Genomic DNA, 17,038 nt, shown 5'->3' with positions numbered 1-17,038 from the left:
ACAGGAGAGCGGGATTGGGAGGACTGCAGCTCAATTGAGGAACTGCAGCAAGTTTATTAAGCACGCAATGCCTTTTATACACAAGACACTGAATAGGAGGTCTGTCAAGAGGAATGTATTCTTAGTTCATTTTAATCTCTAAGGGAGAGATAGAGTAGAAGGACAAATTCTCGGTACAGCAAATCTCAGAAAATAGTTACAGACTTCTTGATAAACCATGAAAGGCTGTTCTCATTCTACAAAGGTTGCTCTCATTCTACTGATAACTGCCATCCAAACAAGTCTGGGAAAACTGTGTGGGTAAGGGTCCCAGCCTTGCTAGCCCCTTCAGGTGCAAGATCCATGTCAGCTTACACCCGGTCTCCAACAGATATTTATCAATCTAAGGGAACAAAATGGTCCTCTTCTTTCCTTATTGGGAAAACATCCACCATGGCCTGGGCAGTGAGGCTTAATGGTAAGAGAGTCAGCCTACACACATGAAGGGTGGAGAATTAAATTCTTTGTCAAGGACAAGTACCTGGGTTCAAGGTTTAATACATGGAAACTATTGGGGGCTCATGCAGGTGAAATCCAGTTGATGTGTGTCTCTTCTAAGTTTCTCTCTCTCTCCATCCCCACTCTTCCACTCTGAATAATAATCAGTGGGAAAATATCCTCCTGTGAGGATTATGAAAAACAAAAATAGAACCATCTACCACCGCTACAACAACAAGGGGCTTCTGCCTGCACAGCCCACTCCTCCTTATGCTCTCTTGCCTTTTTTTGGGATGTTCCCACTGCAGCTTGGACAAAATATTTTTTTAATTTTGCATTGCTTAGAGTATTATATATGTCTCCTTTGGTTTTTCTCCCCTTGACCTTCCCCTGGCCTCCCATACCCCCCAGTGTCTTGTGTCCATTGGTTATGCTTATATGCATGCCAGAAGTCCTTCAGTTGTTCTCTTATAGCCCTCCCCCACCCCCGAACCTTCTCCAGCCTTCCCGCTGTAGTTTGACAGTCTGTTCAATGTTGCTCTGTCTCTGTATCTATTTTTGTTCATCAGTTTATAATGGTCTTAATTAACTATAAATGAGTGACACCATGTGATATTTTTATTTCATTGATTGGCTTATTTCACTTATCATAATGCTCTCCAGTTCCATCCATGCTGTTGCAAATGATAAGAATTCCTTTTTTTCAGCACCATAGTATTCCATCATGTAGATGTACCAGTTTTCAAATCCATTCATCTGCTGATGGGCACTTAGGCTGTTTCCAGATCTTAGCTATGGTAAACTGTGCTGCTATGAACATAGGGGTGCATATATCCTTTCTGATTGGTGTTTCTTTTTTTCTGGGTATATATTCCTAGAAGTGGGATCACTGGGTCAAATAGAGTTCCATTTTTAACACTACGGTGTCGGGTGAATTTCCCGCCAAAATATAAGATGGCGCGGGCAATTATTTAGGTTTCCCGAGCAAAATCAGAGTTAGTTTAAAATGCCTATATCTTTTGAAGTATGGGTTCGATTGAAATGAAATTTTCGGTTTCTTGTGTAAAAAATGAAAATTTATTCAATCACAGACATTTTTTTATCTATTCAGTACATAAATAATTCGATATATATAAACTAAATACGAAAAACCCAAAAAATACTTATTACCTAAAAATATACACATATTTTTAAAGTTTAAAATAAAATTTTCATAATAAATCAAAACAAATAGAAATTAATAGTTTTTTAGCGTATGATATTTTTCAAAACACGCCCCTTTATGTAGAGGTATATTGCAAAATTTGCACATGTAGCGTGTCTCACTGCGCAATTTATGAACGGAACATACGCGACACCTTCTCAAAATGTTTTTCTTTTATTAATTATTTTCTTTAATTATTATGCGAACACTTTGCGGAACGATTTTATTTTATTTGGTTAAAAAATTCTATATGAATGTCTTTATCACAATTTATTTAAATATTTAAACACGTAATAATATTCACAAAACTCAAAACTAAAGACGTCCGGACACAAGAAGTATTTCTCAATAACTATTCTCTTTGCATGGTGAGATATCCAGGGATATCGGTTATAAAATGAGAAAACAATACATTGGTACCCTAACGGTATTGTACTCGACCAGCGCCATAAAGTGTTCTCTACTTACAAGGGATTTTTATGATACCTATTACCCCAATGGGTATGAAACGGTTCGCATACGCAGGTAGGTATCTTTGTGAACGGCAAACAAACAAATATTTGGTAATACGCAGTTACAATCGGCCCGAGTTTACACGTTTCCCGTACTCCACCGCAAATCTATATGAACCGAGTTAAGACGGCTCCCGCAGAGTACGCGCAATTCACGTCAGCCGACTTAACTCGTTTCCCGCAATCCAAGTGTTAACTTTTTGAGGAAACTCCATACTGCAGTCTTCCATAGTGGCTGCATCAGTCTGCAGCAGTGCATGAATGTTCCTTTTTCTTCGCATCCTCGCCAGCACTTGTTGTTTGTTGATGATAGCCATTCTGACAGGTGTGAGATGGTACCTCATTGTTGTGTTGATTTGCATTTCTCAGATGATTAGTGACTTTGAGCATGTTTTCATATGTCTCTTGGCTTTCTGAATGTCCTCTTTTGAAAAGTGTCTATTTAGGTCAGTACACATCATAGCAACTGGTCGTTCCGCCATTCAGTCGATTTGCATGTTAGCCTTTTATTATATAGGATATTTTATTTTATTTTTTCAATATATTTTATTGATTTTTTAGAGGGAGGAAGGGCAAAAGATTGAGAGTTAGAAATGATAAGCTGTCTCCTGCACACCTCCTACTGGGGGTGTGCCCGCAACCAAGGTATATGCCCTTAACCGGAATCGAACCTGAGACCCTTCAGTCCGCAGGCTGACACTCCATCTACTGAGCAAAATACACACACATACAGACACACACACACACGCGCGCGCGCACATGCCCAAGTGGAAGTGAGAAAATGCGCAATTAGCTAAATAGGGACTCTAGGCAGCACCCACATTTAGGGATATATTTTGTGCAGTGCTTGGTGAGTGTGGCCATTCATTTTATATCCACGGAATCAATGGAACTATGAGGGGAAGGAAGGAAGGATAGGAGAACCCACGGGAGAAATGGCCATTTAGGTTTGAAGGTTAAGAATGTCCCAATGGCCCTAACCGGTTTGGCTCAGTGGATAGAGCATCGGCTTGCAGACTCAAGAATGTCCCAATGATGGACTCCTGGCTACCTCTCCCTGCTCTGCTTCGCTCCCCAGCTTCTCCTCAGGCACCACAATCTGTGCCTCTCTCCCTGCTCCAAAGCCCCAACTGAGTGTTTGCAATAGAAAAGTCCTGTGTTCTGCCTTTAGAGAATAAAAACAAAAGCAAAACAATGAAACTGCTCTTTTGCATCTTCCTCCAGCACCGTGCTGTTTGGCCAGTTTTCATGGGGCAGCCTTTCGGCGCTTTTATCTTGATTTGTTGATGATTGCCATTCTGACAGGTGTGAGATGGTACCTCGTTGTTTTGATTTGCCTTTCTCAGATGATTAGTGACTTTGAGCATGTATGTTGAAACTGGCTCCAGTTTCCCCAGAAGCCAGCTGCCCTGTGGCTTTTCCTGTACACAGTTGGATGTTACCCACTTCTTGAAGGGATGCAGCTTTGGTGCAACACAGCTTTCTCCTCACCATTTTGGCCCAGTGGCTGGCTGTCCCTCTCAAGCTCACTTCCCAGTTCTTGCTGTAGTCCAGGCATCCTCTGCCCTTCCTTCTTGTAAAATGTCTGCTCAGGTGCATGTAATTTGTTAATACCAGGAGGATATTCTTTGATTTAGTTGTATTTCCAGTCTGGCTCAAGACAAGATGCACAATACATCTGCCTATTAGGCCCCCATTTATTTTATTTATTTATTTGTATTACTTTCTGATCCTTGCTGTTAAAACCAGCCAGACTGACCTCCCTACAGCTTGTATATGCACAGGGCAGGCTTCCACCTGGAGCCTGCCACCACTTCCCAGAATTCCTCAGTGAAGACCCCACTGACTAACGCTGGTTTCACCTCCCCCCATAGCTGCTGGTCCATTCTCTGTGGACTGTCCTCCACTAGATGCCAGTTCCCAAGGACAGGGGACTCTGTATTTGGGGCATCTGAAAAAGTTGGGCTCAACAGTATCCACAGCCTCAACACATGGCTGCCGAGCCTCCATCCAACGGGATTCAAGTTCTCATCCCTACAGCCTTCCCTCAGCCCACCCACTCAAGGAACCTGGCCCATGAGCTGGCAGGAACACGTTCATAGGCACACAACCTCTCTGCCCCTCAACCAGACACCCCAGCAGCACACTATTCTCCAGAATCCAGGAACTAACGCCTCATTGCAGGTCTCCCATGCACAGGCAAAACGTAGGGAGGGGCACACTGTCCACAACTCATCCTCCAAATGTGGAATTATATGAAGACCAAGCCAATCCTTCTGAAAATGCTTGTACTGCAGAATGTTCTCACCACTGACAATACACACTACCATATCCTGGAGAACCCATGCTATCTCCAGGACCGGCTGGGTGAGGAGTGGGGGAGAGTCGTGCTTTAATTTTAATAAAATTAAAGTGAAAAATAATCTCTAAAGTGAAAATGAGACTTAAACACCAGTGGGTCTCAGGGGTGTGAGTGGGTTGGCTGGAGGCAGAACTTTCTAAATCTGAACTGATTTGGGGACCTGTAGCATCAGGGGGCTTCTCTCAGATACAGAACTAACTTCATGTGCAGCAGGCCAGGTGCCCGGGGGTGGGGAAGAGCAGGCTCGAGAGACCTCTGGATGGACAGAAGACCCCTGGCCAGCTCATCCTAGGCAGACACAGAACCCAAATCCCTCCCAGTGCCTTGCCTGGGCCTCCTCTCTGCCAAACCCTGGGAAAGATACAGTGTACCCAGCTGCAGTGGGAGCATCTGAGGCAAAGGCTGAAAAGTGAGCAGGACACCAGGGTGAATGTTTGAGGTTTTTGGTAATCCTCATCTGAGGATATTTTTCCATGGATTTTGAGAGAGAGTGCAAGGGAGGGGAGAAAGGAAGAAAGAGATTGAGGGGGACATCAATGTGAGAGAGAAGAAAAAAATTAGATGCCTCCTACATAGCACAACATGTCCTGGGACAAACAGGCAAATTAGAACCACAAAGTCATGCAGTCTTTATTTCAAGGCCATGAGCAGCAATGCACTATAAGCCAATTGGTCAAAGAGTGATTTCCTGGCATGATGCTGTCCCTCCTAAAGCAAGAAAGTTTGGGAACCACACCATATCTGTTAACTCTATGATGATGGATCATAATTGTGCTTAACAATCATCCCTGGAGTTGAATATAACCAAAATAATTAAAAGTACAAAAGAAAAACACCTTTACTAAAAGATCATAAACCAGACAGAGGACAGCAAGTGGTTCGCAGGTTGGTGAATCAACACCTGGAACAATTCATCACAGCATAATGTGAGAAGCACATATCCCTGAAAGAGGCAGCACTTCTTAGTTGAGGACGGGTGCCCTGGATGAGTCCTGGGTCAGGTGCATTACCTCCACAGAGATAAAGGAATGAAGATCCTGTCAGGAGCTGGAATAATCATAATGTTCTCAAGCACAAGAGAGAACACAGAATACATTTCCCCTGAACACAAAAGGGTTGGGACTGATACACAGTCTTCAGGTGAGCCAGGTGGTAGAGGGCAAATCTCTTCAGCCACAAATCAATCGGGTAGAAGATCTGTGCATGTTACCATTGCAATGCACTCCTTCAAGCCTCAGTTGTATTGGAAACTTATGTGGAATCTAGTACAGTGTATGTCCCATTAAAAGGGTTTAAATTCCGGAAAATAGTTCCCAAATAGTGGCCTTCAGTGTTATTATTCAAGTGAATAAAATAAAACATTCTGTGCAAATTTAACACTTCTCTCCACTGTGACCTCTCAGATGTTTAATAAGACTAGATTTTTCTCAAAAACACTTCCCACATTCAGTACAATCATATGGCTTCTTTCCAGTGTGAACTCTCTGGTGTTTAATGAGTTTAATTCTTTCACTGAAGGACTTCTCACATTCAGTACAGTGATATGGCTTCTCTGCAGTGTGAACTCTCAGATGGCTAATAAGGTTAGATTTTTGGCTAAGAGACTTCCCACATTCAGTACACTCATAGGGCTTCTCTCCGGTGTGAACTCTCTGGTGTTTAATGAGTGTGCTCCTCACACGGAAGGATTTCCCACATTCAGTACATTCATATGGCTTCTCTCCAGTATGAACTCTCTGGTGTTTAATGAGTGTACTTCTTTCATTGAAGAACTTTCCACATTCAGTACACTCATATGGCTTCTCTCCAGTGTGAACTCTCTGGTGTTTAATGAGTGTACTTCTTTCACTGAAGAACTTTCCACATTCAGTACATTCATATGGCTTCTCTCCAGTGTGAACTCTGAGATGTCTAATAAGGCTAGATTTTTGGCTAAAAGACTTCCCACATTCAGTACACTCATGTGGGTTCTCTCCACTGTGAACTCTCAGATGTTTAATAAGCTTAGGTTTTTCAGAAAAAGACTTTCCACACTCAATACACGCATACGGCTTCTCTCCAGTGTGAACTCTCAGATGATTAATAAGCTCAGATTTTTTGCGAAAAGACTTCCAACATTCAGTACACGCATATGGCTTCTCTCCAGTGTGAACACTCTGGTGTTTAATGAGTGTACTTCTTTCACTGAAGAATTTTCCACATTCAGTACATTCATATGGCTTCTCTCCAGTGTGAACTCTGAGATGTCTAATAAGGTTAGATTTTTGGCTAAAAGACTTCCCACATTCAGTACACTCATATGGCTTCTCTCCAGCATGAACTCTCTGGTGTTTAATGAGTGTACCTCTTTCACTGAAGGACTTTCCACATTCAGTACACTCATACGGCTTCTCTCCAGTGTGAACTCTGAGGTGTACAGTGAGGTGAGCCCTTCGATGAAAGGACTTCCCACATTCACTACACAGATAGGGCTGTTCGCTAGGGTGAACTCTCTTATATCCAATGATGTTAAAGATTTGCCTAAAAACTTTCCTACATTTGTTACACTCATAAATCATTTCTCCAGAATATGCACCCTGACATTGAACAACTTTCAGGTTGTGGCTGGCAGCATTTTCACAGTCACCCCACTGGTGATGACTTTTTTTATCAAGAAATTCCTGTGAAATCTCACTGCCAAAGGGTAGCTCCTCAGTTTTGAGAATGGCCTGGTGCTGGGGAAGCTCTGAGTTGCATTGCAAGTCTTCCCCAACCTCCCTGCTGGTTGAAGGCACCGAAGATAAGTAGACGCTGCACCTGCTCACATAGGATGCCCTGACCATAGCTTGTTTCCAGGGCTCCTCCCCACATTCATTCCTCTGTTCCTGGTGAGGATTTGCACTAAAATAGAAGTCTCCAAGACATGCATCAGTACAGAGGGCTTTCTGATCAAAGTATGCTGCATGTGACCCAGTCAGGTGAAAAATATGTTGTAACACAGAGAAACAGCGCTTACACAGATGGGTCTTCTGGGTATCTGCAGCTTTCTTAGATGCCCTTACTTGTGACTCTCCTCGTCTAGATACACTGTCATCAGAACAGGCCTCCTCATCTTCCATTTTATGCCAACAACCTGAAAAGTGAGAAATGGTGAGGAAATGAATGTTGAATGTGGTGACAGGGGGAAGTCTGGTTACAAGAGTGTGTTACACACACAAATTGGTTCCATGCAATTGTCTGAAAATATGAGATGTGCAGGAAGGATTAACAAGAGGCTCTTGTGACTTTCTGGGCTAATGAAGATCACAAAATAGGAAGGCCTCAGCAGAAATATGACACAAACATGGCAGGCACCACATGGATTAGAATATGGATCTCCAGCTAATCTTTCAACTAACAAAATTCAGCACAGCTTGCCTGCTGGGGACTGGGACGAGCTGTGCAAGGTTTTGGCTCCATCTTATTCCAAGTAAAATTCAATAAAAGAGTAGCTGGTTTTGAGGATTACTTAGCACGTATGTGCATGTCATAACACATGTGCAAGTCAATGTTGCAGAATACTGTAGTGGCACCAATGCAGAGAAATAGGTGGTGAAGAAGTGAGCAGTCAGCACTTGGCCAGAGCAACACAGCTTGCTATATTATTCAGGGAAGAAAATATAACAAAGAATTGAATGGGGGCCTTACAAGAACAGCCCATGGTTCATGTAAATAAAGACCATAACATGACACAAGCTGCCACAAAGAACCCTTACCTAGAGAAAGAGTGCAGAAGTTGAAGCCATGCATGCGGACACTGTAAGCCTCCCATGAAGAGAAAGTGCAAGCTGGGACCCATTAAGCTCAATGCAAAACTCCTGACTCCCTAACACTTCTTGCACTTTTTGAGGTTATGGGTGTTAGTGATGTTCGTGGAGTCCTTTGCTCAGGGTTCCCCATCCAGCTCATCCCTGGAAGCCACAGCACGTTTGACAGGAAAGCGGGAAAAATTAGCAGAGGCAATGTTCTGGCTGTGGGAGAGGGAAAGCTACGGCTGAGGAATAAAGGAAGAGAGGGCATCACCTCAGGACACTGGGAGAATGTGAAGGTCTTACCTACAGATGATACAAGGGCAAAAACTTCCTGCATCACATCACAGTACAGAAGTCTCTGAGCCTCATCAAGGAGCCCCCACTCCTCCTGAGAGAAGGCAATGGCCACGTCCTCAAAGTTTACATCCTGTCATAATGGGGACAGTACAGCCCATGATCAGATTCACTCCTAAGATTGTAAGTCTGTCATACTCGCTACCCTCCACACCCATCGCTCTTTTCACACTACACATCAGAGAAAATACCAGGTCTTCATCCCATGAAAGCCACTGTCTTCTTATTTTCCTGCTGCTATTTTTCTTCCCACAACAACTAAGACAGTTGAGCAGATAGAAGATACCTGAGCTCTGGACCTCCCATGTATGCCACACTGCCTCTTATAATACAGTGGGAGTCAAAAGCATAGGCTAGAGAGGGATGTTGATCATAGAGAGAGTGTGAGTGATTTGATACTGATCTTCTCAGGAAATAGCCTTAATGTCCCTACGATTGTTCTTCTAAGACACCAAAAACATGGCATCACAAATCACCCTCTTGACCCCAATCCCAGGGTGTTGAGGCCATCACTTTTCACAATCTACTGCACATAGTTCCTTGAGCAACACTTCTCTCACACAGCTTCATTCCCAGAGGCACAACTTCAAAGGTAATTCAAATATATCTTGGCATGGTTAAATTTTTTTCCTAATCACCATCTTTTCCAAAAATATAGTTCACCACCTCCATAATCTAGTTCTCTCTTTCCCTTCTACCTTACCCATGCCAGTGGAGATTTACAAGACTGGGTAACACTGATGAATGCTACCTCATTCCCATCAACCAGTGTGTCAGAAATCCTATCTTCCCTAAACCAATGACACTTGGGAGTAAATGCTTTGCATTTGCCTCCCTAAAGAAAGGTTAAATCGTTTATGTCAATCTGATTAGTGTCATTTGTTGTCCACACCCAGGGACAAATTAAGTTAGAAAATAAGCCTTATTTTGATAGTTCTTTTATTCAGGAGGAGCCAACCCGGTCCCTCCCTGCAACATGAATGATAAAATGTATGTTAAGGAATTTTAAAATTGCTCAAACCTCGCTGCCTTGGGTCTAGTTCTGCGTGTGTAAGAAGGGACAGAGTAAAGTTTAGTAGCAGGCCAGAAGAAGCTGGCAAGGCCATCCAAACCACCCAGCCGCTAATGGCCAGAGCCACCTGAGGCAGACCTCCTCGGACTAGCAACAGCTGACTCTGACTAGGACAGACTGGGCTTTTTCCAACTGGGCCCCCATGAGCCGATGGTCAAAATGAAGATCGGGGGCCAGACTGTGAACTTTATGATTGATACAGCGACAGAACACTCGGTAGTTACTCAGAAGGTAGCTCCCCTCTCAGGACAGGAAGTCACCATGATTGGAGCTACCGGGACCACAGCTGCAGACTGTTCTGCCGCCCCCACCGATGTCAGTTAGGCGGCCATTAAGTGGTTCATGAATTCCTATATTTACCAGTTGACCTGGTCCCTCTAATGGAAGCAGAAACCACTTTTGCCCCAGATGGCTCAGCACAGCCTTGCCTAGGTGAAGAGACCTCTCCAATGATCCTGTCCTTAGCAGTGCTGAGAGAGGAAGAATGGAGACTTTATACCCCCCAGCCAAAGGCCCCCACGTCTGTTCTTGTCAGGCCCCCATAAGGGGACTTGGGCAGTGTTCCTGTTATCTGCCAAAATTCCCAAGACTGTAAAAGTACGTGTTCACTGATAAGGTGTAAATGTGGGTTTATTTAATGTTTATATGTCTACTTAGGTATAAATATTTATTCACGTAAATATGGAAGTCTACAAAAAAAATATTTAAGACTGAAGGCTGAATGACTGTGTGGGGTGAACCCTGAAAGGGCGAGGGCTAGGCCCTCCACCTTGCCCCAGGGTAAGGGCTAGGCCCTCCACCTTGCCCCAGGGTAAGGCCTACATCCTCCATCTTACCTTGGCCACGTGCTTGGCAAGGACCTTCTTCCCGGAAGTCTAAGACTCTGCTAGCCACACCCAGGAACAAGACATCGACTTGCGCCTGGCCAATCGGCAGAGCACAGTCCTTTCTCCTCCCCTTACTCCAACCCCCCCTTTAAAACCCATCTCTAGGCGGGGTTCTGTCTCTCAGCCACTTGGCCTGCCATTGTGTCGGCGAGTCTGGTGGATGGGGAGCTCGAGCTAGCTTGAAATACAGATTCTTATGCTTTTGCATCGGATTGGCTGGCTCCCTGATGTGGTTTCTTGGGAATCTTGAAATCTGGGCATAACAAACCCCAAGAGTAGAGGGTGTCTGACTGCCAAGAGGGCAAGTGCCCAACTGGGCAAAGAATACCCACCAGGTTTTGGTCTCTATTGAGAAACAGCTAACAGTTGGCAGCTTGTATACTGTCTTTCAGACCTGAGTGACCATGCCCATGTCAGGGGTAGTACAAATCTCAACTGTAGAAAACTAGGAAAGGCCTGTTTGGAATAGAAGATCTGAGGCATGGTTATGCATTTTTGAAGGACATGGAGAGAAGGTTTAAAGTCTGGTTTGGAAGTATAAAATTTATAAAGGTTGTGTACGTGATTTTTAAAAAGGAAAAGAGAAATATTAAAAGGAAATTAATCAAATAGTACAGGCCAGTAAGCCAGAGAGAGTAAATAATTTACATTCTGCCTCCCTAAACAGAGGGTAAATAGTTATGCCAAAGTACTTAGGGGGGACTGATAAAAGAAATATAACAGTTACTATTTTGTTATAACTCTGAAAAATCCATGAAAAAGGGCTGGCAAGAAAATCAGAAAATCCTAGAGCAGATCAGTATGTTTTTCTCCTTATATAATTCCTCTGAAATCTGGCAATGCTTAATAAGTCATGGCAATACATTTCTTTGCATGAAATCAATAAGACCGGTTTTCAATAGTGATTTTATTAACCGGAAACTTTGACTGGAGTATCATGTTTTAAAGGAACGTGTCTAAGCTCTGAAGACATGAAGCCAATAAGAGTGCCAAAGGAAAAGCCTGGTATCCTGCTTGGGAGCCGTGAAGATGGCTGGCGCTGGAGCGTCAGGCCCATGCCCTACCATCACTGGCAGTTGGACAGAGTAGAAGGGGAACAATAAGGATGCCTCTGCATCCCTGCAGAACCCCCACACACTCTGGGCCGCAACGAGTAGGAGGGCTGCTGAGATGGGCCTTAAAGCCTAGAGTGTGGGCTCAGGTGGAGTTGCTACAGGTGAGGGATTCACCTAACTCAGCAGATACTGCAGGTGGGCCTGATGGCAGCTGGGTGGCTTGGCCTCCTGGCCCTACGGGGCACATTAAGATTCAATCATGAAATTCCAGCAAAGATAGTCAGTTACCATTCTTGTTGTGTTTATGCAAACAATCTGGCCAAATTGAATACAGTAAATAAATTGGTATTTTAATGAACGGAGGGGTAATTTTAAGGAGAAAAATCCTATTTCAATAGAGGTTGTCAAAACTGAAATGTTTTCTTTCCCTTCCACCGGACCATTTGTTATAGTTTGTCTCTGCCAGGTCACAAGCCCAGCTCCTTCTGTACCCAGGACAGCAGGGAGCCTGACTGGAAGGTGATCTCTGACTAGACACACCCGCTACAGATCACCCTCAAGAAGACAGCGGACCTCGGCGGACCCCTTGTAATCCTCCTGATGCTGTTGACTTTTGGCTCTTGCATTATTAACAGACGAGTCCAATTTGTCAAGGAGTGTATAGGAATAGTTCAGTTGATAGTTCAGTCCGTCTCATAATTGAGCTGGAAGTTCCAAGACAAGGGGGGAATGAAAGGACAGAACAGGACTGATAGCTGTGTCCTTAACCCCTCTTCCAAGAAAAAGCCACAGAATGTATCAGTTACTCAGCCTGCCCTTATCTCGGCCAATGGGAAAGCGGGAGAAACTAGCCCAAGGCCAAAAGGATGCTATCCACCCCCCACCCCCCGTCTTTGTGTAACCAGACCCTAGCTGCACCCTGCCCTTGCGACACTAACCCCCTGCTCTTGTGTCACTAGCCCCTGGCCCTCACTCAACCAACCGGAATCGGCCAAAGCAGTGGTCAGAGTGTGCCCCCACCCCCCACCCCCCACCCCCAACCCCTATAAATTCTTTGTTCTTCCAAGACTCCGGCCTCTCTTGCATCCAGTAATGGAGGCAGAGACCAAGCTAGCTTGAATAAAAGACTCTATGCTTTTGCATCGGACTCGGTGCTCCCTGGTGGTTCGGAGGGGGGGGGGCGTCCTTGAAATCTGGGCATAACACTTACAAGGCGGCACTGCAGCCTTTCACCCTCTTCCCCCATCAGCCATGTGTCACCCATGAGGGACTCACCATTCTGAGCTCTGGGACCTGAGAGGCGCCGGTCCCCAAGGCTGGAGGGTGAAATGGGGTCAGGCTGCTGTGAGCAGAGAGGAGTTCGGGAGGCACGAGGACGCCCATCTCGGGCTGTTGGGCTCAAGGAGCCTCAGACACACCCCGCACAGCAGGCACGCTGCCTCCCAGGCCTCCTCGTCCTCACCACAAGCGCCCTGAAGCCTGTGAATCTGTGAACAAAGACCTGAGAGGTTAAAATGTCCACCACAAGGAGAAAGGTAGAAGTTCCGCCCTAACTGGATGCACAGACACCAAAATGCTCTTTAGTGCCTCCCACAGGAGTGCAGTTCCTTCTGGCTAATGTAGTTTTGTCAACCACCCAATGTAGTACTGGCATCCCAGCCAATGAGTTATCCGTGGTGGGCAAACCGGGGCTCACAAGCCACATGCCGTTCTTTGGCCCCTTCACTGTGATTCTTCCACAAACTACCACATGGAGGCGCTCGCGTACAGTGCGATTGAAACTTCCTGGCCATGCGCAGAAGTCGGTATTTTGTGGAAGAGCCACACTCAAGGGACCAAAGAGCCACTTGTGGTTCGCGAGCCGCGGTTTGCCAAGCCTGTTTGCCGACCACTGATTAGGTGAATAAAAGTGTTGTGGCAGAGAGTGATGGCTAGGGAAGGACTAAATGGGACCAGAGGCCTGGCTAACTAGAGCAGACTAACAGATCTCTGAGGGGAAGGAGGTAGGAGGAATGCAAGAGACCCACCGAAGAATATATACAGAGGAGGGGAATGGAAGACATCAATAATTCTATCAACAATAAAAATAATATGTATTTTTGTAAATTTTAAAATAATGTGGCCTAGCTGGTATAGCTCAGTTGTTGAACCTCGATCTATGAACTAGGAGGTCACGGTTCTTTTCATTTTATTTTTTAAATTATTTCTTGTTTAAAGTATTACATATAGTATTACATATAACTCCTTTTTCCCCCGTTGAGCTCTGCCCAGCTATCCTCACGCCTCAGCATGCCCTTACCCCCATAGTGTCTGTCTGTGTCCATAGTTTATGCTTATATAAATGCATATAAGTCTTTTGGTTGATCCCTAACCCCTCCCTTCCCTGACTTCCCTCTCAAGTTTGAGTCTGTTTGACACTTCTATGTTTCTGAATCTATTTTTGTTCATCAATTTATGCTGTTCATTATATTTTATAAATGATGAGGTCATGTGATACTGCTTCTTTTCCTGTCAGGGCACATACATGGGTTGCAGGCTCAATTCCCAGTGTGTGGGTGGAGTCATGCACAAGGCAACTAATCAGCAATTCTATGTTATCATTGATGATTTTATATCTCCCTCTCCCTTCCACTCTCTAAAATCAACAAAAATATTTTAAACAAAGTACAGTGGGGCCTTGACTTACAAGTTTAATTCGTTCCGTGATGGAGCTCGTAACTCAAATTACTCGTATGTCAAATCAATTGTGAACGAGTGAGACAGGTGATGCTGGGCTGATGTGGCGTTCACTGTGATGTTTGCTGCACCAACTAGCAGTGGGGTATCTGAAGCTGGCTCGTAACCCGAATTTTAGGTTGCAACTCAAAGCAAAAAATCGGCCGAGAGACGGCTCGTATCTCGAAAAACTCGTTAGTTGGGACACTCGTAAGTCAAGGCTCCACTGTATGTGTGTGTGTGTGTGTGTGTGTATATGCATAGGCCATGGACAAATACAGTAATGTGGTGAGAAAAGAGGGGAGGAGTATGGAAGAAATTGGTAACATCTATAATAGAGTCAGCAATAAAAAATAATAGTGTGCACAGCTGGTGGGGCTTAGTGGTTGCTTGTGTACCCGTCAGCCAACATACCGCTGTTTTGATTCCAGGTCAAGGCACATACCCAGGTTGGGGGCTCCATCCCAGTAGGGGGAATGCTGGAGGCAGCTATTCAATGATTCTCTCTCATCATTGATGTTTCTTCCTTTCCCTTTTTCTCTAAAAAATCAATAAAAGACATCTAAAAAGTGAAGTGTTAAGATTGATTTGACGCAAATACAACAAAGTGATTGTGGGCCATCACATTTTCTTCCAAGTCTTGTAAGCAAAATCATGTCTTGTTCTGTCTTTATACAGGATGTCACAGACATAACTTGTAGGGAACAGGACCCAGCCTGGAGCTGGTCTGCCTCAGCTGGGCCTATAGTGTTTGTGTTCTTGACTTCATGCAGAAAAAACTTCACAACAGGAGTTCAGAGATTTTGAGGGAACATTTAATAAAGATGGGGATAATGAAAAAAATCTAGGGCTTAGAATAGAACAAGGAACAGCAGAGAGACTAGGTGGGACTCCTATGGTCCTCTAGAAACTACTGTGAGCTCACTGGAGAATCAGAGAAAAGGAGGCCTTGAACACAGGTTCAGGGGGTTAGCGCAGGATGAGCTGTTGCTGCTCACTGCTGCCTCAGTTGCAGGTCGAGCGGGATCCCTTAGATTAGGAGAGCCTGGCTGGTGTGATTCAGTGGTTGAGCATTGACCTACGAATCTGGAGGTCACAGTTGCATTCCCAGTCAGGACACATGCTCAAGTGATGGGCTGGATCCCCATTGTGAGGCATGCAGGAGGCAGCCTATTAGTTCTCTCTCATCATTGATGTTTCTATCCCTCACTCCCCGCTTCCTCTCAGAAATCAATAAAAATATTATTTTGCATATATGTTTTAAATCAATTATACTTACATCAAAGTTTAAAAAATAATTAAAACTTGCCACTTCCCAATTATTTTACTATGAAAGTTCTTGAGCATATCTGTACCTACTGCATCAATATGTTGGAAAAAAAATATAATGATTTACTACTGAAATATCTCATCAGACCATATTCAGTGCTATCACTTTGGAGGTTTGAAAGTGACGATGATGAGAGCATTTACACTAGAAAAATTGACAAATACTACAAACCTTGACTTCACTTAATATCCTATTGAATTCTTCAACTTAAACTGAATGGTGGAGAATGTTAGCAATGTTGTTAACCTTGTAAGTGTATCATGCAAGTGGGCTTTAAATTGTACATAGGATACAATTTTAGAAAAACAACTTTCCTCCCAATATTCAAAACATATAATTCCAAATGGCAAAGAAGTTGAGTCCTTGAGGAATGAGTGAGTTACAAACAGATATCTTACATGGTGAAATGACTTCCTATTGCTTAAATCATAAATTCATTTTAAAAATTGGCAGAAGTTTCTGATCAGACTTTTCAACAAAGGAGATAAAGACAGGGTCTATAAATACATAAAGAAATGCTCACCATAAAAATGTCTTAGGGAAATGGAATTAAAACAAAACAAGTTAACACTACTGATTTTCAGGCCCACAATTTTAAAATATTAAACATCGCATGTGCCCACAAGGATAGCGAAAAACTAGAATTTTCATTATTGTGGGTGGCTGGGAAGGAAAAGGGAGGACCATTTCAGATCACAGTTCTGCATATCTTAAAACACTCACCTATACTGCAACAGTTAGATAAGGAAAAGATATGTTTGTATAAGGAACTGAACCCAATAATCCCAGAAAATTCATTTATAATACCTCAAACCTGGAAATAACAAAAAACCATAGCCAGATCAATAGATAAAGTGGTTATTCACAGAACACAATACTACTCAGCAATAAAAAATAATGAACTTTTCACATAAGCATTAGTGTTGAACCTCAAATTAACTGTGTAGCATGAAAGAATCCCATACTTGTTAAAGAATACACACATTATAGTGTTTATTACATTATGAAAACTATGAACTAATCTTGTAAAGGAAGGAAAATCAATGACTGCATTTAGAGCTGGGGAAGGCAGAAAGATTATAAATGTCAGGAGGCAAACATACGGTGTGGTAAAGGAGGTTTAGAGTTGTTGGTAAGGAAATTAATACAATAGTTAGTAAATAATAACACAAGAATAATCTCTTCCCTGGCCATTGTACTTCAGTTGGTTGCACACCATCCCTTGCCCTGAAAGGTCACTGGCTCCAGCCCAGGTCAGGGCACATGCCCACCTGGATGCCCTGTAGGTGGCAGACAGGAG

General features: G+C 43.7%; 1 protein-coding gene across 1 annotated transcript; it reads right to left on the bottom strand.

Annotated features, from left to right (window-relative positions):
* Window positions 1–1,734: 1,734 nt before the first annotated feature.
* LOC138998422 (zinc finger protein 551-like) lies at window positions 1,735–13,047 on the bottom strand. The gene is made up of 3 exons (XM_070400544.1): window positions 12,969–13,047; window positions 8,629–8,752; window positions 1,735–7,667 (listed from the first exon to the last, which is right to left on the bottom strand). Exons 1-3 carry the CDS (start codon window positions 12,969–12,971, stop codon window positions 5,983–5,985), a joined length of 1,812 nt encoding a protein of 603 aa, XP_070256645.1. The 5' UTR covers window positions 12,972–13,047; the 3' UTR covers window positions 1,735–5,982.
* Between the last annotated feature and the right edge of the window lie 3,991 nt (window positions 13,048–17,038).

This window comes from Myotis yumanensis, unplaced genomic scaffold, assembly GCF_028538775.1.
Source record: "Myotis yumanensis isolate MYYU_CA2020_CCGP unplaced genomic scaffold, mMyoYum1.0.hap1 SCAF_20, whole genome shotgun sequence".
Taxonomy (NCBI): Eukaryota; Metazoa; Chordata; class Mammalia; order Chiroptera; family Vespertilionidae; genus Myotis; species Myotis yumanensis.
Note: the sequence above shows the minus strand (reverse complement) of the source record. Positions and strands in the feature narration are given on the sequence as shown.

What these genes read in the sequence shown, in the direction of transcription:
- LOC138998422 (XM_070400544.1), bottom strand. An exon ending in TGCCCTTGTATCATCTGTAG is followed by an intron (nt 7,668 to 8,628) that starts GTAAGACCTTCA and finishes CTCACTTTTCAG; the next exon opens with GTTGTTGGCATAAAATGGAA.